This window comes from Protopterus annectens, chromosome 1.part0 (assembly GCF_019279795.1).
Source record: "Protopterus annectens isolate FY-2018-M chromosome 1.part0, PAN1.0, whole genome shotgun sequence".
NCBI classification, from domain to species: domain Eukaryota; kingdom Metazoa; phylum Chordata; order Ceratodontiformes; family Protopteridae; genus Protopterus; species Protopterus annectens.
The window spans coordinates 1,062,072,152-1,062,096,624 of NC_056725.1; the positions used below are offsets into that span (position 1 = coordinate 1,062,072,152).

General features: G+C 36.5%; 1 protein-coding gene across 2 annotated transcripts in view; it reads left to right on the top strand.

The window, feature by feature from the left end:
* Positions 1–24,473, top strand: part of QRSL1 (glutaminyl-tRNA amidotransferase subunit QRSL1) — a 679,774-nt gene that overhangs the window by 628,226 nt on the left and 27,075 nt on the right. For both annotated transcript variants that reach the window (XM_044064940.1, XM_044064949.1), the window contains one exon: positions 17,329–17,534. In XM_044064940.1, the coding sequence (XP_043920875.1) occupies positions 17,329–17,534 (206 nt within the window). The remainder of the gene's footprint in view (positions 1–17,328; positions 17,535–24,473) is intronic.

Below are 24,473 nucleotides of genomic sequence, written 5' to 3' on the forward strand. Positions count from 1 at the left end.
AATCCATTGTTTCCACCAGATATTCCATATGCTATAAAGCAGTATATTATGTGGGTAGTTGAGTCCTAGATCTCCCATCTTTTTCCATGTTTGTCATATAAGCATATTTTAAGCAATCTTCATAGACTGAGTGAAAAGTAACTCCTTAAGATTTTCTGTTGCTGTCAGCCAGAGGGCTTTCCTCAGTTCTTTACTCATCTTCATTGGTTTACCATCAGAATTTACTGACTTAAATTTAGACTGACATTCTGAAGCCTAAGGTTGAGGGCAGTCACATTTTTCACTCATAAATATAATTTTGAATTCCTTAGTAGAGGGAGGTATTGTCTTTGAAAAACATGTCAGATCTGGTAACTATTTAAAATTTCTGGACTTGGCAATACCAATTCCCAAAATGTGAAGACCGAATGACCAAAAAATCTTGACTTGCATATGCTAAGTCTGAAATTGCCATTTTTCTCAATATTCGATTTTCTCTGAGGTATTGTAATCTCAAAGTTAGTATATATAAGTTCAGGAGGAGTGGAGGGCTTGCCCCCAACCGCTCCAAAAATTTAGTTTAAAGGAGAAGAGTGATGTTTGATATTTGTTCCTCTGCTGTATCCCCCCCCCCCCCCCCCACAGTGTTTCAGGGATTTGCATTCCAAGTCCCAACATTTCAGCAGGGAGCAGTTACATGCTTTGTAATTGTTTAGTAAGCAGAATATCTGAAATCTACTTCAGAAATTTATGACATGCATATTTGTTATGGTTCTTGCAATTACTTCATTATTTATTTATTTATTTGACATTTGGTTACTGGGAAAGTCTTACTGGGTTAGAAACCCATTTTCAGTAGAGGCCTAGGGAGAAAAGCTCCATTACAAAGTAGACTAGATGTAAAGCTTTTACAGTATTGAAAAGTATCACCCAAGTCTAGTACAGTAGTATATAATAATATAGACTAGATAAATGAGTAACAGTGTGTGAATGTTAACAATTTATTTATTTTATTTATTTAATAAACAAAATCTATCGTTCCACAAGTAAATGCTGTCACTCCGTGAAAGATGAATTAGATAAATGTAACAAAAAGCACGAGTGCAGCAAGAGTAAGGTCTATAACAACGTAGTTTAATTTCCAGTTGGTGTGCACAAACGGATGAGCGCTTTCACAATAAATGCTTCTTCAGATCCTCCTAGTGAACACAGAAGTCGCTCTTTATATAGCAGATCTAATTAGCCAATTGATAATTGCTCATCTGTATTTAAACATATACATATGAAAACAAATGTCAGGCATATATAACCTGTATTAAATAGAAAGTAAATACATCAATAGACATCTATGAAATATGCTGTATATAAAATCATTAAAAATGTATCAAAATTCATTGTAAACAATGTGTTAAAAGCAGCAAAAGTGTGCATAAGAAACTAGACATAAAAAGGTATATGCTAAATACATGGAAACTAAGTACATCTATGAAATATGCTATACATTAATATATTAAAATCATCAAAAATATCAAAATCCATTATGAACAGTGTATCAAAGGCAGCAAACCTAAATGTAAAGGAATATATATTGGACACATCAATAAAATATATATGTTTATATATATGTGTTTTGTCAAAATTCATTAAAAACATATATATATATATATATGTATATATATATATATATATATATATATATATATATATATAATATGTGTATGTATATATATATATAATATGTGTATGTATATATATATATATATATATATATATATATATATATATATATATATATATATATGTATATGTATATATATATATATATATATATATATATATATATATATATATATATATATATATATATATACATATATATATATACATATATATATATATATATATATATATAAAAACATGTCTGTCACATGTAATGTAAACTAAATATCTAGAAATGACATGGCCAATCAACAGTTTGAACGTATAGGTGGTATATGGGAATATATATATATATATATATCTATAAAACAACTTCCAAATTATTTGATGTTCCTACGCTGTTTTAATTTGGGTTTAATGGATGCTCTATCATTCAAACCATGACCCTGTCTGCCTTTAGGGTAATGATCCAGTCAGTCTCCTTGGCTTCTGTGAAGTTCATAATGTCACCACCCCTCTTATTAACAGTTATAGTCTCCAACACCCGGAACAAAAAAGTATGATCACCATCATTGGAGACAACATGCCTGGCGAGGGCATTATGGGGGCTGCCTTTCTTCATATGATATATGTGTTCCCTCATTCTGTCCCACAGTGGACGATTGGTTTTACCAACATAGAAGCAGGGACAGGCCTGGCAAGTGGCTAAATACACCACATTGCACGTCATACAATCAGCATCTATCCTGGTGCAAAAGGTAACATGCTCGTCAGGATGAACGAACATTTCACTGCTATCTATAAATGAACAAAAATTACAGTGTCCACAGGGTTTAGTGTGTCCATTTACCTTCATGGTCCTGTCAAATCTTGGATAGCATAATAGTCGCTTTAAATTACTCTTATTCCTAAATAAAAAGCCAGGTGTCTCACCCACAATACATTTCAACTCATCATCGACGAGAAGAATGTTCCAATGTCTATTAATAATTTCCTTCAAATGAGATAAATCTGAGGTGAAATAGGTAGAAAACTTGACAGTTTTGTGGGTCATGTGATTACTAGTCACATCGCAGTGGCTAGGCCCGAAATATGGTGTGCCTACAGTGAGACGTAAGGTCTGTGCTTCCTCTATATATGAGGTAATCTCATCCTTCTTATAGCCTCGAGCCAATAATCTATTGCAGAGGTTCTCTAACTCAGAGTTAAAACCACTGTTAGTGGGATTAAGTCGTGAAGCCCTGATGGCTTGCCCTTTCATAATATTCCTGAAAACAAAGGGTGGATGCATACTTGACCTTAATAACCGAGAATTACAGTGACAGGCTTTGCAATGGACTCCTGTGTTGATCAAACCACCTGCTATTTTCTCAATATACAAATCTAAGAAGTCTATCCTATGTATTGAGTAATTCATAGTAAAAGTAAGGAATGTTGTTAAATTATTCATCATCATTAACATGGATTCCAACTGTGCTGTTGTTCCATCCCATAAAACAAAAAAGTCATCAACAAACCTTCTGTAGAACACTACATGTCTACAGAACAAGTCATGCCTAAATAAAGTATGTTCTTCCCAGTAAGCAAGAAACATATTGGCGTAGGTATTGCGCAAGGTGTGCCCATAGCTACGCCATCACATTGTCTGTAAATCTGGTCCTGGAACATGAAAAGATTATTCTCTAAGACCAATTCTAGGAAATGAACTATAAGGCCTATCAGTACTGCATTATAATCACTGTGTGCTTGTAAATATTGTAACACATAGTCCAATCCTATATCATTAGGGATCACAGTAAACAGAGATTGAACATCAAAGGTAACAAAGATATAGTTACAAGATGACCCTGAATTACCAATACATTCATATAAATCAATCAAGAACTGCTTAGAGTCCTTTAATACTGTAACATTGTCGTTCAATACATGTCTCAGATGTTTTTCTACAAAAAACGATAAATGTTCTGTAACCCAGCCACGACCAGATACTATTGGTCTCATGGGTGGGTTATCAACATTTTTATGGATCTTAGGGAGCCCTTGTATAATTGGTATGACTGGTGCATGAATCATAAGGTACTCATATAGCTCTTTATCTATCAATTTACCCATGAATATATCATAGAGTGTAGTACTGATATATTTGACAACTGAGTATACTTCATCAATAAGAATAGGCTCGTAAAACCTGTCCTGTAACATTGTAGTCATGGCCTCTACATAAAATGACATATCCATGACGACAACTTTGCCACCTTTATCAGCTGGCCTAATGATAATGGTAGGATCATTCTGTAGTTTCTTGAGACATTGACGTTCATGAGGAGTTAAATTATCTCTCCATCTTTGTTTATTAATTCTCATATTTGTATTGTAATAATTATATAATTCATCTTCAGTTAGCCTAGAGAAAGCTTCAACTAGGGGGTGATGCATGGGTATGTAATTACTCAGATTTTTAAAAACAAACTTCTTAGTTTGAGGATGTTCTTCTTGTGAATTTTTATACATAAGTTTGAGCATTACATTCCTGCAAAATAACTTCAGATCTAAAATAGTGTCAGTTAGCTTGCTCTGACTTTTCGAAATGAAACTTAAACCCCTATTCAAGAGTCTGACATCATCACTCGTTAAATTAACATAAGACAGATTATGTACTAGTTCTTGCTGTTCCCCATTTTCTTTAAAGTCTGGTGGGGTATAAACTCTCCTGATAGCTTCCTCTTCTGTCTCCCCCGACTCATGGAGTGTGGTCTGCAAGGACCTTTCTCCATGCGCACCGGTAGGGGAAAAGTTAAATCCAGGCTCATGTGGTCATTAGAAACAGTCCCATTGACGGTTGTCTTGGGTCTGACCACAACCTCTGACCCTCCCTTTGTGATGTTGGACCCATGTTTAATCACATGCACTTCGGGGTAAAGATTGTTGTCAGAGCAAACGCTAGGATGGACAATATGGATGACATCAACAGAGTCATTACAGTCATCTGTAGTGTTCTTGGTAGCAGGTGATGCCTCTTTATCAAGACATCCAATAACACTATTAATGTCTCTATCAATATTACCTCTGTCCGAAGTAACACTGTTCAAATTGATGTTCACATTTGCTGCATTAGATATCTCATCAGTATGATTAAAATGTATATGCCCCCCATCCCTCTTGGAACCCACGACAGCACGTGGGTCCTTGCGAGCAGCTGGGGGAGGTATATTGGAATCTTGTCCTGGCCTGGGCCAAAGGAACACATTGCCCAACTTAAAATCATTGAGGTCCCTAGTGGCCTTGTGTCGTTTCTGTTGTAGAAGCTTTCTCTCATAAGCCAAGACACAATCCAATAAATTCTCAAACAGTGGTATAACCACTTTGTCAGGATAATCATTAAACAGGGTCTGTTGTTTATCCTTAATACACTCCATTAATTTCATCTCCTCTGGTTGAAATAAGTCAATTAAAAGTTGTAAGTACTTGCAAGGGGGGTGACATTATGAACTTCACTGAAGCCAAGGAGACTGACTGGATCATTACCCTAAAGGCAGACAGGGGTCATAGTTTGAATGATAGACCATCCATTAAACCCAAATTAAAACGGCGTAGGAACATCAAATAGTTTGGAAGTTGTTATTTATATATATATATATATATATATATATATATATATATATATATATATATATATTTTTTATATATATTCCCATATACCACCCATACGTTCAAACTGTTGATTGGCCATATCATTTCTAGATACTTAGTTTACATTACATGTGACAGACATGTTTGATATATATATATATATATATATATATATATATATATATATATATATATATATATATATATATATATATAGTGTTTAATGAATTTTGACAAAACACATATATATAAACATATATATTTTATTGATGTGTCCAATATATATTCCTTTACATTTAGGTTTGCTGCCTTTGATACACTGTTCATAATGGATTTTGATATTTTGATGATTTTAATATATTAATGTATAGCATATTTCATAGATGTACTTAGTTTCCATGTATTTAGCATATATCTTTTTGTCTACTTTCTTATGCACACTTTTGCTGCTTTTAACACATTGTTTACAATGAATTTTGATACATTTTTAATGATTTTATATACAGCATATTTCATAGATGTCTATTGATGTATTTACTTTCTATTTAATACAGGTTATATATGCCTGACATTTGTTTTCATATGTATATGTTTAAATACAGATGAGCAATTATCAATTGGCTAATTAGATCTGCTATATAAAGAGCGACTTCTGTGTTCACTAGGAGGATCTGAAGAAGCATTTATTGTGAAAGCGCTCACCCGTTTGTGCACACCAACTGGAAATTAAACTACATTGTTATAGACCAAGAAAAAACACCAAAATTGGAGTTGCCAAACACCACGTACCAACCAAACAAACTGGAAGCGAAGTGAAGGATAACCTTCAAAGTTGTTAATAGTGTTTTTGCTGTGGATTTATTGACTTAGAATAAACTTTGAAGGTTATCCTTCACTTCGCTTCCAGTTTGTTTACGTTGTTATCGACCTCACTCTTGCTGCACTCGTGCTTTTTGTTACATTTATCTAATTCATCATTCACGGAGTGACAGCATTTACTTGTGGAATGATAGATTTTGTTTATTGATTATTTTTTCGCTACCTTCCACGAGAGTAAGGCTTGGTTCAAGATATGGCGAACATTGAACTGGATTATGTCCCGAGAGGTGAAGACCATGGGACAGGAGCCCTACAGACACGATTTCAGAGGTACCTGAAGGAAACAACTAGTGCCTCTTTGTTTTTTGACTGTGCGGCAGCCTCTGATGACATCATCGGATCAAACGTTGATTCCGATAAGCTGCATGCTACGTTAGATAGTATGGAAAAGGACTTCATGAAACTTAAGAGACTCCAAACGCAGCGAATACACTTTGAATTTTGCCTTGAACAGCAAATTATTCCACGTGGCTTAACGGTGCTTACTATGCCTAACCAGGGCAAGGAATACCCTGATTTACTTGCGCAGTGGCAGCGTCTCAATATTGAGGTGAGTCGCAAGTACTTACAACTTTTAATTGACTTTTTTCAACCAGAGGAGATGAAATTAATGGAGTGTGTTAAGGATAAACAACAGACCCTGTTTAATGATTATCCTGACAAAGTGGTCATACCACTGTTTGAGAATTTATTGGATTGTGTCTTGGCTTATGAGAGAAAGCTTCTACAACAGAAACGACACAAAGCCACTAAGGACCTCAATGATTTTAAGTTGGGCAATGTGTTCCTTTGGCCCAGGCCAGGACAAGATTCCAATATACCTCCCCCAGTTGCTTGCAGGGACCCAAGTGCTGTTGTGGGTTCCAAGAGGGATGGGGGGGGGGCATATACATTTTAATCATACTGATGAGATATCTAATGCAGCAAGTGTGAACATCAATTTGAACAGTGTTACTTCGGACAGAGGTAATATTGATAGAGACATTAATAGTGTTATTGGATGTCTTGATAAAGAGGCATCACCTGCTACCAAGAACACTACAGATGACTGTAATGACTCTGTTGATGTCCTCCATATTGTCCATCCTAGAGTTTGCTCTGACAACAATCTTTACCCCGAAGTGCATGTGATTAAACATGGGTCCAACATCACAAAGGGAGGGTCAGAGGTTGTGGTCAGACCCAAGACATCCGTCAATGGGACTGTTTCTAATGACCACATGAGCCTGGATTTAACTTTTCCCCTACCAGTGCGCATGGAGAAAGGTCCTCGCAGACCACGCTCCATGAGTCAGGGGAGACAGAAGAGGAAGCTATCAGGGAGAGTTTATACCCCACCAGACTTTAAAGAAAATGTGGAACAGCAAGAACTAGTACATAATCTGTCTCATGTTAATTTAACGAGTGATGATGTCAGACTCTTGAATAGGGGTTTAAGTTTCATTCCGAAAAGTCAGAGCAAGCTAACTGACACTATTTTAGATCTGAAGTTATTTTGCAGGAATGTAATGCTGAAACTTATGTATAATAATTCACAAGAAGAACATCCTCAAACTAAGAAGTTTGTTTTTAAAAATCTGAGTAATTATATACCCATGCATCACCCCCTAGTTGAAGCTTTCTCTAGGCTAACTGAAGATGAATTATATAATTATTACAATACAAATATGAGAATTAATAAACAAAGATGGAGAGATAATTTAACTCCTCATGAACGTCAATGTCTCAAGAAACTGCAGAATGATCCTACCATTATCATTAGGCCAGCTGATAAAGGTGGCAAAGTTGTCGTCATGGATATGTCATTTTATGTAGAGGCCATGACTACAATGTTACAGGACAGGTTTTACGAACCTATTCTTATTGATGAAGTATACTCAGTTGTCAAATATATCAGTACTACACTCTTTGATATATTCATGGGTAAATTGATAGATAAAGAGCTATATGAGTACCTTATGATTCATGCACCAGTTATGCCAATTATACAAGGGCTCCCTAAGATCCATAAAAATGTTGATAACCCACCCATGAGACCAATAGTATCTGGTCGTGGCTGGGTTACAGAACATTTATTGGTTTTTGTAGAAAAACATCTGAGACATGTATTGAACGACAACGTTACAGTATTAAAGGACTCTAAGCAGTTCTTGATTGATTTATATGAATGTATTGGTAATTCAGGGTCATCTTGTAACTATATCTTTGTTACCTTTGATGTTCAATCTCTATTTACTGTGATCCCTAATGATATAGGATTGGACTATGTGTTACAATATTTACAAGCACACAGTGATTATAATGCAGTACTGATAGACCTTATAGTTCATTTCCTAGAAATGGTCTTAGAGAATAATCTTTTCATGTTCCAGGACCAGATATACAGACAACGTGATGGCGTAGCTATGGGCACACCTTGCGCCAATAGCTACGCCAATATGTTTCTTGCTTACTGGGAAGAACATACTTTATTTAGGCATGACTTGTTCTGTAGACATGTAGTGTTCTACAGAAGGTTTGTTGACCTTTTTGTTTTATGGGATGGAACAACAGCACAGTTGGAATCCATGTTAATGACTATGAATAATGTAACAACATTCCTTACTTTTACTATGAATTACTCAATACATAGGATAGACTTCTTAGATTTGTATATTGAGAAAATAGCAAGTGGTTTGATCAACACAGGGTCCATCGCAAAGCCTGTCACTGTAATTCTCTGTTATTAAGGTCAAGTATGCATCCACCCTTTGTTTTCAGGAATATTATGAAAGGGCAAGCCATCAGGGCTTCACGACTTAATCCCACTAACAGTGGTTTTAACTCTGAGTTAGAGAACCTCTGCAATAGATTATTGGCTCGAGGCTATAAGAAGGATGAGATTACCTCATATATAGAGGAAGCACAGACCTTGCGTCTCACTGTAGGCACACCATATTTCGGACCTAGCCACTGCGATGTGACTAGTAATCACATGACCCACAAAACTGTCAAGTTTTCTACCTATTTCACCTCAGATTTATCTCATTTGAAGGAAATTATTAATAGACATTGGAACATTCTTCTCGTCGATGATGAGTTGAAATGTATTGTGGGTGAGACACCTGGCTTTTTATTTAAGAATAAGAGTAATTTAAAGCGACTATTATGCTATCCAAGATTTGACAGGACCATGAAGGTAAATGGACACACTAAACCCTGTGGACACTGTAATTTTTGTTCATTTATAGATAGCAGTGAAATGTTCGTTCATCCTGACGAGCATGTTACCTTTTCCACCAGGATATAGATGCTGATTGTATGACATGCAATGTGGTGTATTTAGCCACTTGCCAGGCCTGTCCCTGCTTCTATTTTGGTAAAACCAATCGTCCACTGCGGGACAGAATGAGGGAACACATATATCATATGAAGAAAGGCAGCCCCCATAATGCCCTCGCCAGGCATGTTGTCTCCAATGATGGTGTTCATAGTTTTTTGTTCCGGGTGTTGGAGAATATAACTGTTAATAAGAGGGGTGGTGACATTATGAACTTCACAGAAGCCAAGGAGACTGACTGGATCATTACCCTAAAGGCAGACAGGGGTCATGGTTTGAATGATAGAGCATCCATTAAACCCAAATTAAAACAGCGTAGGGACATCAAATAGTTTGGAAGTTGTTATATATATATATATATATATATATATATATATATATATATTTTTTTTTATATATATTCCCATATACCACCTATACGTTCAAACTGTTGATTGGCCATGTCATTTCTAGATACTTAGTTTACATTACATGTGACAGACATGATATATATATATATATATATATATATATATATATATATATATATAGTTTTTAATGAATTTTGACAAAACACATATATATAAACATATATATTTTACTGATGTGTCCAATATATATTCCTTTACATTTAGGTTTGCTGCCTTTGATACACTGTTCATAATGGATTTTGATATTTTTGATGATTTTAATATATTAATGTATAGCATATTTCATAGATGTACTTAGTTTCCATGTATTTAGCATATATCTTTTTATGTCTACTTTCTTATGCACACTTTTGCTGCTTTTAACACATTGTTTACAATGAATTTTGATACATTTTTAGTGATTTCATATACAGCATATTTCATAGATGTCTATTGATGTATTTACTTTCTATTTAATACAGGTTATATATGCCTGACATTTGTTTTCTTATGTATATGTTTAAATATAGATGAGCAATTATCAATTGGCTAATTAGATCTGCTATATAAAGAGCGACTTCTGTGTTCACTAGGAGGATCTGAAGAAGCATCTATTGTGAAAGCGCTCATCCATTTGTGCGCACCAACTGGAAATTAAACTACGTTGTTATAGACCTTACTCTTGCTGCACTCGTGCTTTTTGTTACATTTATTTTATTTATTTGTTTAACATTAGTTTACCAGGAAAGTCCAACTGGGTCAGGAACCCATTTTCAGTGGAGGCCTGTCGAGGAAAAGCTCTAAATGATACATGGAGTTAAGACGTAGTACATGAACAAGACAATAGCAAGTATTAAAGCACACACTAAGTAAGTGATGAATACTAAATAAGTATAGATAAGAAGATACAATAATAGAACATGTACTAGATAGTCAATATTAAAAAGTAATGTGGTAAGTTGCACTTTTTTCTTTTTTTTTCTTTCTTCTTCTACAGGTAGGATTGATGTAGAGAGTGAGGGTTAGGCAGGGGGTCAGAATATTAGAAGGAAGTATATGTTTAGAAGAAATGTGGAGTAGGATGTGAATAGTTAAGAGTGTAGAAATGCATAAAGAGTCTTAGTTTGATATGGTAATAGTTAGTGGATGAGATTTGTGGTTTAGGGATCACCAGGTGTAGAAAGGAAAGGCCTTACAGAGTGAATGGAGTTCATCTCCCATAAGACTCAGGAAATTGGTTACAGATGGAAATCGGATTATATTTAAAACAATTGAATTGTAAGAGAGTCCAAAAGAAAGTAAGAATGATCTTTTTATACATTTGTGCAGGAAAACATTACAAGGAAGTCATTGGGAGCAGTTGTTGGTAAGGCAAATGAGATACAGATTCAGATGTAGGTGGATTAAGTATACAGTAGCAATTTCAGATTAGGTTATATAGAATAATAGGGTATGAAAGAGTGTGGGGTCAGTGCAAGCTGGTGAAGAGAAGATTGTAGTAGGAGTAGATAAGTATAGGAAATTGATGAGAGTGTGAGGGAAAGGGCAAGGTTAAGAGAAGGAAAGTTGGTAACAGGAGATAGGACTGAGGGAGGACAAAAGGTGGAGTCATAATAAAGTGGCTGGTATTCAGTTTGGATTCGAACAGGGACAGTTACATGACCTGATTAGTAATTGCATTAGCTTAAATGTAAATTTCTTGAGATTTGAGTGTTTTCGAATGTCTAAGGGTAGTGTGTTCCATACCTTAGTTACTGAATAGGAGTAAAGAGATTGTCCAACTATTTTACTTGGTTGTATACAGAGCTAATAGTGGCTTATCTTCAGAGCAGAGAGCTTGATTGGTTGTATAGATTTGAAGCAAAGAATTTATGGAAGGACATGTTTCAGAATTGTAGAGAATTTTTATAGTTGGTTGTTGGCAGCTTAGTTGGGGGTAGTTCAAGCAACACAGCAATTGTAGAGTGGTAATCCTGTTGCATATTTGGCAATTTTATTGTAACAGGATTCCAGCTTATTTGTTATTGTAGTTATAGTTTGGTTAGTGTGGGGGCACCCTGTAGTAAGGAGGGTAGTAGGTAAGCAGAAGCCAGTGTTTTTTTTTTTTGTTTTAGTTCATAAAATGTTTGTGCTGTTAATAGCATTCCTAATTTTTGGTGTATTTTTTTTACCTTATTATGAATATGTAGGTCAAAGGTTAGCCTATTGTCTATTGTTACCGTAAATGTTTGGCATGTTGGTAAATTAGAGCAACAGCTTCTGCTTTTTTATGGATTCTATCAGATCTTAATGTGCCATATCCTGGTAGAAGTAGTTCAGTGTCCTGAATATTTTGTTGTAACCAGGATTCAGTGATAGCAAGTATGTTGGGGTTGTATTGTGCTTAACCATACACAGAGGTCTGCTGTTTTATTACACATGCTGCATATATTTAGTGTAGCCAGAAAGAGTGAGTTGGAAGGGGATTTGCTATAATTGTATGGGGAAAAGAGGGGTCCTGGGTTTGGGTGAATGTCCCCACATTGGGATAGGCTAGGAAGTTGGGGGAAATAATGGACTGTAACTATAGATAATACTTTTACTTTTATTTTTCTGAGCAAGCTCCATTTACAGTTGCATGGGTAATGCAGAATTTTGTACTTTGTATGCTGGAGGATATTTGACTTCAGTAGGCTGTCTGTTATATTGGAGTAGCTTTTTGTATGCATCCCAAAACTAGTAATGGATGTTATGGAGTTATTGAGGGTGTTGATATTTTGGCCACTGATTTAGAATAGAGACAGTTACAATAAGGCAGGGTAGGCTAATAGAATGTGAGCAGGGCTATGCCATTTTAAGAGAAGATTGTGGGAGTGAGAAGTCTGGGTGGCAAAGAATAGATAAGCTTATATAGAGAGGGAGTGGTTGCACTTAATGGGGTGGGTTAGGTTCGATGTAGCTAAAAATGTAAGTGGTTGAGCTTGGGCAAGGTATAGGATTAATTTGTGCTAGAGTGTAATTGTTTCAAGTGGTGAAGAGGGTGGAGTTACAGTTAGTATAAATGTAATTGAAGCAGGGGTGGGAATGGGGGTAGGGTAGGGGAGTGATAGAAAACAAAGTAAGTAAAACACTGCCTACTGTGCAATGTTGTCACTGATTTAGCTGAAAGAAAGAATGCTATACAAGCTTTTTTATAGTACCAGTTGGAATGACTTTCTATAGTAGTTGAGCAGAAATTCAGTCAGAGTGAGAGAAGTAAATATATGGATGAAGGCCAAGAGATAATTAAAGTATAAGAATAAAGTATATAAGCTGGAGAAGGGGAGTGAAGAACAGGGTCTAATAGGAGTTGGAAGTTACTGTAGAGAGGGCAAGGCAGTGAAATAGATATGGTTGGATGGATGGCAGGGGAGAAAGGAGAACAGAGTAAACCAGGAGTTAGGGGGAATAGGGTATAGCTGTTATCTTGAGCAGGGAAGGGAGGGGATGAGGTGAAGAGAATCAGGGTGGTGGTTATGTGTGATACAGCTATGGGGGAGGTATGGACCTTAAGTACGAAGACAGTAAATTATATTAAACATACAGTAGTAGGTGGGTAGCGGTAGCTGCTTGCAGGGGTCCATGACTCTGAATGAGACTGTTGACTTGTGACCAGGAGTACTGGGGCAGTTGGTGTCAGGATGTATATGGGTCCTTAACCTAGGAAAAGGTAAGAAGAGATAGAAAATTTTGGAGCTGAGAAGGTATAAAAGTAAGAACAGATAGAAAAAGTTAGGAGCTGTGAAGGTAAGGTCATGAGAAATTAGCAAGCAGATCTGGAGATGAGTAGAAGGAGAAGAGGGGTGAGCCAGGAAGGTTATTACAGAGGTTGTAGCAAGGACAATGAAGAAAGTTTAACAGTTTAAGCAAGAATCAGCAGTAGACAAGCAGGAGAAAAGAAGAAATGAGAAACAAATGCAGAAGCAGTAACCATTCAATAAGATGATCTTGTCTGTTAAAACACCAATATATCGCAATCCACAAAGTTAAATGATGCAGGATTGCAGCAACATATGTTTAAATGCATTAGGTTATAGCTTTTTGTAGTAGAGGTCAATGAACAGCATTTGTTAAATCTTGTGCATATAGGATAACTTACGTTTTCTGAGAAAAACATATTAGTTTATCTGCAGTAAGAGGCTATTGGAATACTGTATATTAAGTTGAGTTCCTAGTTTAGCCTATAGAATACAGTATATTCAGCTGGGTAAAATTACAATAGCAAATAATTCAAAATACATTGCATGAAGACTGGAGAATTAAGAATAGACATATAGACAGGAGCATAAAGTAGTAGCATTCCATACTATTTAAATTGCACTGTGAAGCATTCTTAAGTAACTGCAAATATTGTAGTCGTTGAGTTATACACCTTTAAAACAGAGTGTTGCACTGACTATTAAATTAAATTATGCTAGAGATTAGCCAAAACAATAGTATTATACTTAGTATGCAGCAGCAAGTACAAACATTGATATGTTAGTTATTAAAAGCAGGGCAACCATACCTAGTTATCCTGAAACTGAATATTCCGTTAATCTATGACGTGTGCATAGTTTCGGTTAGTAGCCATTTTAAAAACCAAGTGACCACTCTAGCAATATTAGCAGTTTTACAAAAGACACTAGAAGACGTTCAGTAAGAAAAATTAAATATACAGTGGATGGTCCGGAACATCAGCCTTTCCAAAAAACAATACTATAAATGAAACTTTGGCTTTGAAGTTAGCCGTTGGGTAAAGTTGTCAGTGCAGACGTTCAGCAGGCAGCATTATATAAACTGAGCGACCCATGCAAGCTAGGCATGTAGTCTACTAAGAATAAAGCACTTACTTTACATCATTGTACAATTAAGTTAGGAAAAACAGTCCTACATTTGTTTAGATTTCAAAAGTACAGCAGCTAAAATGCAGAAATGTACTTCACTGAGCTACTCACACATACCCATTAAGGGAAAGGTAGATAATCGAGCAGGATGGCATGGGCAAAGAAGGTGCTGGAGATTAGAGAATGGGTGTTTAAATTCACAAAGAATCATGGGAGCAGTGTGGGGGGGGCTACAAGTACGTCATGTAGTATCCCATTTTATAACTTCTTTTATTATTTTTTAGCTGTTAAAAGTATAATGTACATCTTGCAGAACTAATTTGTTGAGGGTAGTTGTGACAAAGTAGGTTGGATACCTTGAGAATATGTAATCTTGTAAATGTTGAAATTTATATGCAAGTCTGGCAGCTGTTTAAAGTCATTACATTGTTTCAGCACAGACAGTTCACTCCATATAGTCATGGAATTCCTTATTTTCTGAGATCTTATACCATATTAAGTTATGTAAGTCTACTTTGTTGTCCTAACTGAGCAGCCATATTATTCAGCTAACACCAATAAACGTCCACAAACTGTAGAAATTTTAAATACACCACAGTTCCGAAACTGGATCTAAAACCACACGTAGTTTAATGTTGCAAAGTTGCTGAAATAACAATAAAAGGTACACCAGTACCCGAGACAAAATCACGTTTCCAAGCAAGTAAAAATAAAAATAGAAATGTCTTGAGCAAGTTAAAAGCACAATGTCCGATTTTAGTAAACAAGATAACCTTACAGAAACAAGATTCCCATGTGTGTTAAGCGCTTTTCGTTTGGGTTATACCCGAACTTCTTCAGACAACCTTCTCAAGTTATTGTTGCACTTAAGTAGTTACTTCCTTCAGTCCTATCCTATCAGGAAGAAGTTTCAGTCAACACTTTTGACGATCAAAACTCAAAGTTTAAACTTTTTTTATGTATAAAAAAGTGTATGTATACATCTAATATAATGATTAGTACACATTAAATTAGTTTAAATATCCGTTTTCTATGGTTACTCAGTCAGCTAATGTAAATGGTCAGTACCCTTATTTAACAATTAAACACGTCAATTTTCAAGTTTCTTTTCATGCAGATGTTCCTGTACAATGCAAGTAGTTAGTACATGTAAACTATGTAATATACACCTAGTTCACTCCTTTGCGTTTAGGTAGTTGTACTATCCTAAAGTACAAAAGAACGTAAAAAAGGTATAGGTAAAAATATTAGTGTTAAAGTCAATTAAAGTATTAACAGTATATTCTTCTCGCTAAAGTAACCAGTAGTTCCCCCTAGTGTTTTAATATAGAATTTACTTAAAAGTTTTTTAACCCAACAGTTATTAAAAAACACTCCTCTTAAGTACCCCAATATATGAAAAATGTATATGAAGTATATAAAAAATATATAAATATATGTATGTATGTAAAAAAAATATATATATATGTGTATGTAGAAAATATATAAAAAATACGTATGTATATATATATATATGTGTATTATATATAAAGAAATATGTATACAAAACTATATATTATGTTTAAATCTTGACATGGAACCTAGTATTACTCTGTTACTATACTACCTGTATAAACTTTTTAGTTTTAAAATACATGCAATACTACAAGATTCATTTTTTACATACACATATATATATATATATTTTTACATACATGCATATATTTATATATTTTTTATATACTTCATATACATTTTTCATATATTGGGGTACTTAAGAGGAGTGTTTTTTTAATAACTGTTGGGTTAAAAAAGTGTATGTATACATCTAATATAATGATTAGTACACATTAAATTAGTTTAAATATCCGTTTTCTGTGGTTACTCACACTAATATTTTTACCTATACCTTTTTTACATTCTTTTGTACTTTAGGATAGTACAACTACCTAAACGCAAAGGAGTGAACTAGGTGTATATTACATAGTTTACATGTACTAACTACTTGCATTGTACAGGAACATCTGCGTGAAAAGAAAGAAACTTGAAAATTGACGTGTTTAATTGTTAAATAAGGGTATTGACCATTTACATTAGCTGACTGAGTAACCATAGAAAACGGATATTTAAACTAATTTAATGTGTACTAATCATTATATTAGATGTATACATACACTTTTTTATACATAAAAAAAGTTTAAACTTTGAGTTTTGATCGTCAAAAGTGTTGATTGTAACTTCTTCCTGATAGGATAGGACTGAAGGAAGTAACTACTTAAGTGCAACAATAACTTGAGAAGGTTGTCTGAAGAAGTTCGGGTATAACCCGAACGAAAAGCGCTTAACACACATGGGAATCTTGTTTCTGTAAGGTTATCTTGTTTACTAAAATCGGACATTGTGCTTTTAACTTGCTCAAGACATTTCTATTTTTATTTTTACTTTTACTTGCTTGGAAACGTGATTTTGTCTCTGGTACTGGTGTACCCTTTATTGTTATTTCAGCAACTTTGCAACATTAAACTACGTGTGGTTTTAGATCCAGTTTCGGAGCTGTGGTGTTTTTAAAATTTCTACATATTATTCAGCTAGACAGGAGGTCATATTAGAGTTATTTTGCTATTTTGTAATAAGTTGTTCTCTGTTTCAGGAATTATGAACGCTACTTTGTTAAAGCCCAGAAGGTGCGACGTCTCATTGCCAATGATTTTATGAAGGTATTCCATTCTGGAGTTGATATCTTGCTAACCCCAACAACACTCTGTGATGCTGTTCCATACCTGGAGTTCATCAAAGAAGATAACAGAACACGAACTGCACAGGAAGATGTTTTTACACAACCTGTCAATTTAGCAGGTATATATTAGTCTGATTTTTCAAGTAAATGCAGCTCTTTCATAAGAGGTTTATTTCATGCTCCTTATCCACTTTCTTGAAAGGTCCCCTTTGGTTTCTTTTCCATGTGTCTTTGAACCATGTATTAGCTGTGACCAGCAACACTAAGGTATGTGGCCAGCAGAGCTGAGACTCCTTGAAATTCCTGTTCTTTTGCCTTTTTATTTCAGTACCTACATTGTGCACTACAAGTGTTCTTTTAAGCCCTCAGATGGCAATCATTAAATAGATAAGTAGGTGTATTTTTATTTGTAACAAATTATATCCTAGGACACTGTAAAACATGGCTATCAAAAGTATAAAAATCAACAAGCAACATGCAGACTAAGCAAAGTCACATGTAAACAACCCAGAGTTTTTGTTTTTATGTGAACTACTATGGTTCCTCAACAATATATTTGCAAAAAATTTGCTTTTTACACATTTAAATCATTCAGCTTTGAGACCTAGGACGAGTATCTTAACATGTCAACACCAATATACAGCTCAAGCTACCCTTGCCAGGTAAATGAAAGGTTTTATAAAGGAAATTTGCTAAATCAGCAGCAGCAGCAGCATGATGGAATTTTGTAGTCTGGTCACTGCATTCTGAATAAACTTTAAGCAAACTAGAGTCCACCATCAAGATTACAGAGCTGACTGTAGTCAGGACTGGCTGTTATAAAATCTGCTAGTAACTGCAAGGTATCAAAGAGAAATAAATGCATTTGGTGTTATGATTACTGTTATATATATATATATATATATATATATATATCAGCAGCTGCAGCTGATGCAAATGAAAGGGAACCAAGATCACATGATGCTCTTTTGCAGCTCGTATCCAAGCTCTGTTCCCCGAGGGGGAGTCATGTCTTTGTACACTGAATTCCTTTGGCTATATAGTGTGAATGCACCATTGAAAGCACTGTCTTGGCATGGCCATGCATGTTGTTGATGTCACATGTAGTGAGCCAGAGCTGCCTCCTTCACTCCTTCCAGGATGAGTGAACAAGCAGAGACTTCTCACTCCTATATATTGCTAGTTAATTATTTTGCTGAAAATGTTAGTTAACCATAAAAAGAAGACATGCAATCCGAAAAGTTTTGAAAAAAAAAAGATTCCACTTTATATCAGTGTCGAAAACTGTCTCAAGCAGACAGAAGTGCAGTTAATTGTTGTTGAACTTCTAGACAGATAAAAGTTCATGGAATTATCTAATTTCTCAGTAGTTTATCAAGCCATGTAAAGCAGAGCTCCTTAATGCCCCACAAGACAAGGAATTTTTCTTTGGGCCCCCATCTGAGATGGTATTTGAAAGACTTGGATCATAATGGGAAACTAAGTCAGTAAAGGAACTCTTATACCCCCCATCCCTAGATACAGTATAAAACTATTGCAGTAAGCTTTGGCCCTTCCCCCTAAATAGGAAAAAGCTAAACACCTGGGAAGAAATCAAAGAAAATGGCAATGTGACCAGTACCTCATACCTGAGGGGGTTAAGGACCAAGCAGCTCATAGGGAACAGCTGTGACTGCATTAAGCACCTCTCTTCCCCCCAAAAGTCCCTCCAACCTCGTACCCCCACCTTCATGGCAGGAAAGCTTGCCAGCTCCTTCAGTCCTTGATGGCAGATTTTTTTTAACATAAAACAATGATGTTATTAGATAAAAGAGGAAAAGAAAAGCAGTGTTAATATATGCCATGTCTTGAGAGAAGATACTAAAGTAGAGCTAAATTATAAAAAAAAAGATAGTTAAAGCAGAGCTTAATATGTACATATTTACATGTGATGAAGTAGCCTAGCTCTTGTAGTTACAATGAAATAAACAGTGTATTTAGAGAAAAATTGAGGAGTGTAATATTTGTGTACAGGATACTGGGGCAAAGGGTGTGGAGGATTAGGTGGTGTTATTACAGGGGCAGAGCTTTGTGTTAAGTAGGAGTTGTTTTAGCTCCTTTTTGAAGTGCTTGGGTTGGGAGTGGGTTCTACAAGGGGAGTTTATTCCAGGCTTGGGATACAGTTTATTTGTATAGTAGTTTTCCAATGTTTTTGTATAGATATTAAGCACTTGTTGATTGGAGATACAGCGAAGATGATTGGGGATGCAGTAGGATACAAGGAGGAGAGAGGGGGACAGGAAGTAGGTTTGTATAGAATGGAATGTGTGATTTGAAATTGTGACAGTTGGAGTTGGGTGAATTCTAGCCATTGAAGTGAGTTGAGAGCAAGGCAGTGGTGAGAGCTGTGAGGTGAGTTAGTAGTAAATCTAGCTGTTTTGTGGTATGTTTGTTCTAGTTTAGATAAAAGCACAGATTGTATGTTAGTAAAGACTGAGGCTGCATAGGGAAGGAGGAGTGTCTGAGCCAGGGAAAGTTTAGCATCAGAGGTAAGAAATTTCTTATTTCTTTGTAGTAGACCAAGTTTTCTTTTTTTTTTTTAATACTTTGCTGGATATGCCAGTTAAATTTTAATTCATCATTGATGATGGTACCTAAAAGTTTAGTGTGGGGGTCTGCTGTAATGGTTTTATCAAGGGATGTGATGGCAAAGGTTGATTTATGATGAGATAGAGGTTGAGGAAGAAATAGCAAAAGTTTTTTTTTTTTTAAAGATGAGCTGATTGTCAGAGTGCCACTTTTCTTTTGGACAGGAAAGGGTCTTGGGTGTGTGAGTGGAGATTGAATAAGGGAGGATTGTTACTCATTGGTGAAGATATTGAACAGAAGGGAGCCCAGGATGGTGCCCTGGGGGACTCCAGGTTTGATAGGTGGAAAGGTGGAGCAGGACATGAGCCATGTGACTGATTGTTGCCTATTGGAGAGGTAAACTAGTGAACCAAGTGAGGGGCCAGAGAGATTGAGATCAGATAGTTTAGACAGAAGTAAAATAGTATCAAAGGCTTTGGAGAATTTGAGAAAAAGACAAGTTGGTTGTTGTCTCTGGCGTCTGCTACAGTGTGAGTAAAAGATAACAGTGCCATGGCAGTACTGTGGTTTGGCCTGAAGCCATGTTAAGTGGGAGTTAGCAGGTTTTCGTGGTGAATCAGTAGCTGAGTATATATGCATTTTTCAAGTGTTTTTGAGAGCGGGGAAAGTATGGCTATGGGTCTATAATTAGATGTCAGTAGAATTCCCATCTTTATGCAGTGGGACAGTGTAGAAGGATTTCCAGATGTCTGGGACTGTGGCTTCTCGAATGGGATCTATTGATTAGCAGAGATTAGCAGATATGCAGGGTAGACTATGGATTCAGCAGCTAGTTTGAGGAAGATGGGTGGAAGGTTATCTGTAGAGGGAGAGCAGGGATTAAGTTACATCCTGGGTCAAGACAGCCTGCAGGCAGATAGTCTGAAATCATCACTTCTAGTCCCCTATCACAAAAGGAGATACTGCCAGCCTAGCTATCCAGAATATTGTAAATAATTGTGTGTCATTTGTGAATATCAACATGATTCATATACTTGTGTTACAAATGTATTAGAACTGTATGCCATATAAGATGGTTTGTACAGACGTGTGCTGAAGAGATATTTTGTAAAGTACTGAACTTCGAGGTGTGACCAGAGTGTACCCTGCTGGAGTAGAACAGAAATGTATATGCACTATTGTAACTGTTTACATGTATATATTTTAACAATGGGAACTGAAACACAGGAGGTTAATTTCAGAAAAATAGCTGAAAATTTAAATTACTTTGACAGCCAGAGACAGGATGTCTATACTACGGAGCTCTCTGTGTTATGTTGAGAGAGAAATAATTACTAGGCTTCAGATGTGAAATTGTTTTATTGTTTTATGACTTCCAGGATCTGCCTTAGGTCTAAGAAGAGCCCTTGTTTTCGTATTTTCACAGGTAGATGCTAAATGCTGTTGTTTTTGAACTGAGAACCAAAGTCAGATGTGAAGAAGTGATGTCATTCTGCAAGTATCCCAGCAGTAATACGTGGGATATTAATTTGGGAAGTCTCTGAGAGAGCATTTTATATTTTGTCTTTGACCTGCCAAGAACATCCACTGACCACATCTGTCTGCTTGCTCTGTAAGTCTAGAGAACAGTATAATTCTTGTAATTATAGTCTGGAATATAAGAAAGCTTAATTAGATGTTTTTCTTTATTTATTATTTGAGGCTATCATGCAATGTTTTAAATATTTCCTGTGACTGTGAACCCTGAAGCTACTGTGATTATATACAGAGTATTTTCTTGTTCTTCTATTATTTATAATAAAATATATTTAAACCTTTCATTGTGGCTGATATTTGTGAGACATATTTAAGCTCTGAGAGTACTTGCATATTTATTTGGTGACACTATGGGCCACTCCTAATGACCTTCCTCTTGGTCAAACTACCATTTGGATTAATAGTAACATTGTACAGTAAGATTAGACACCCCTTTGTTAAGGGCCTTAAAGTAGCTCATAAGGATGTGGCTGGTGGCAGTGATAACTACCTTTTAGTCTGAGTAGAAGGGGGCATAGCTAGTGAACCTGTGCCAGTCTTTCCCATGTGTGTGTAAATCAAATCTCAAAGAATGTGTGTGTCAACTATTTGGGCAGGAACACAAAGCACTGGTTGGACAGAGAGGGTGCCGGAGGTCTTGGCTTGGCCACTCAGCTGATATCTCAACTCTATAGCTATGCCAGTGGGGAGTCTTATTGGGGATCTGGGGAAAGAGGGAGAAACCAGGCCCAGACTGTCTGTGGTCTCTGTGTGCTCTTACGTGAAATTGCACTTGATGCAGAGAGCTGCATCTGGAAATACTGCGTGTGTGCTTGTCATCTTCCCAATGTACATCTCCCACTGGTGAGGATTTAGGCTCCTTGATTACTGTTGCCAGTGGTGGTGTCACAACCCCAACAAATGGATGCTGAAAGGGGAAGATTTCCTGGACCTGATACACAAATGGGATTTGCCAAACATTTTTTTCACTACCCCAGAGAACAGGCAGATCAGCAAGTTCAATTCAAGGACTCTTCAGAGAGGGACGTAGAGAACAGTCACCTCCTCCTTCAACTGGACAGACCTCTGGCTATCATAAGATTTAAATTAGAATTATAGAGGTGGGGGTTGAGCAGTGTCATAAAACCATGTATATGGCTGGGAGATTCTAGTAAAACTATTCTAGTATTTGATAAGATTAGTTGTCAAATGTAGGATTCTGAATGAAGAGAAATGGTTTGATGATATGGCAAAGTGAAGATAACAGTGGCATTTATCCAGGTGATGTATAGGACCAGATTCATTGATTTGATAAGGTGAAGTTTTAGTTATGTTTTAAATGGCTTTACGTTCTGATTTTATTTCACTGGTTGTGGGATATGTTTCCATAGTTTAGCTATGCTACTTGAATACAGAAAGTCACCTGCAGTATTGTATGATTTGGATATAGAGATTAGTGATTTTTCTCTAGTGTGTGTTCTGTTATAGTGCACTGCAGATTTGGCTATTTTATTATTACATTGCTCAAGTTTGGACAGTTATGAGACTTCAGGTTAGTTAAGTCCCTGGGGGAGTGGTTCCAGCCCAGAAGTTAGTAGATATTGTTCGTGTTTCACTGTTGCAGTCATTACATTTGGGTAATCTGCTGGCAGGTTGCTCTCAGTCGGCCTGAATATCAAAGTCTTGGGTCCTGCGTCGGTTTCTGTCTCCTCTTCCATGACGTCAGGTCGTCAGGGGTATAAAACTGGCAGCCAACGCCATTTTCTTTGGTCTTTCTTGCCGTGCAGTGCCCGAAGCAGAAGCAATTCGCAAGTGCTGGTCGGCTGACTCCTGAATTTTTCGAATTCGAGTTTCAGAGCCGAAGTCTTCAGTTAAAGCTAAGTACCCTGTTGGGGAAACTTTTTCTTGCTCCATACCGATGTCAGTAAAAGTTAATTGCATTACTTTTGGAAAGCAAATACCTCATAAGGATTTTCATTTGTACTGTATTCTTTGCCTAGGCCCAGATCATAACGTGCCTTGCTGTCAGTTTTGTGCTAGATTTAACCAACGCACTATTAAGCGTCTTTATATCTTTGCTTCAAAATATGTTGGAAACAGATTTAACTACCCTGAAATGTCATCGGATAGCAATCCGACTACTGGAGTTCACAAAAAACGCAAAGAAAAGGACAGAGACAGACCGTCGAGGTCCAAAACCGGCAACAAAGCTTTTCCTAAGCCAGTCGCCGGTTCGCCGGTACTCAGTGAGGTGCTTTCGCAGCCGCTGATAGCCACTACTTTGGAGTCACAGGCCTCTACCGAGACCCATGTGGAGTCCGGCTCGCAGCGAGATTCTCAAAGTATTGTTCCTGCGGATGTCTCTCCCTCGGATGGGTCTGGAGCCGCTGAACAGGCACCGGCTTCTGAGGGTGTCTTCAGGCCTCAACATTTCTATATAAAATCGATGCCAGCTTCAAAAACAAAGACAAAAGCAACTTCCTAAGGCTAAAAAAATGACGCATGAGCCACGTGCTCAGGCCTCTATGCCCAAAAAGCAGATGATCAAAATGGCTGAAGACCTGATTACCTTGATCAGGGGTTCCCACCCCCCACCCCCGATAAGAGGCCTAGGCAAGACACTGATTATGAATCTTCAGGTCAGGTTTCTATTTCTTCTGATTCCTCTTCTGATCAGGAATTTTCTATACCACCCTATGAGGATTCAGATGCAGAGGAATCAATCCCATCTGCATCTCCTCCTGAAGATTATTCCTTTGGAGAAACCCTGCATACTTTGAGGTAACATTTTCATTGGGAGAGTCAAGATTTCTCAGAATCAAAAAAGAGGCTTTGGGATTTCCTCCTTCTCCCTCAGCATAGGCCTTTAACCATACCTCCTGTATTAGACATAGTTGTTGATGTGTTTTTGGAATCAAGCATAACTCCAGATTCCTTACCTCTGGCTCCTAGCAAGCCAGACAGATATTACAGGG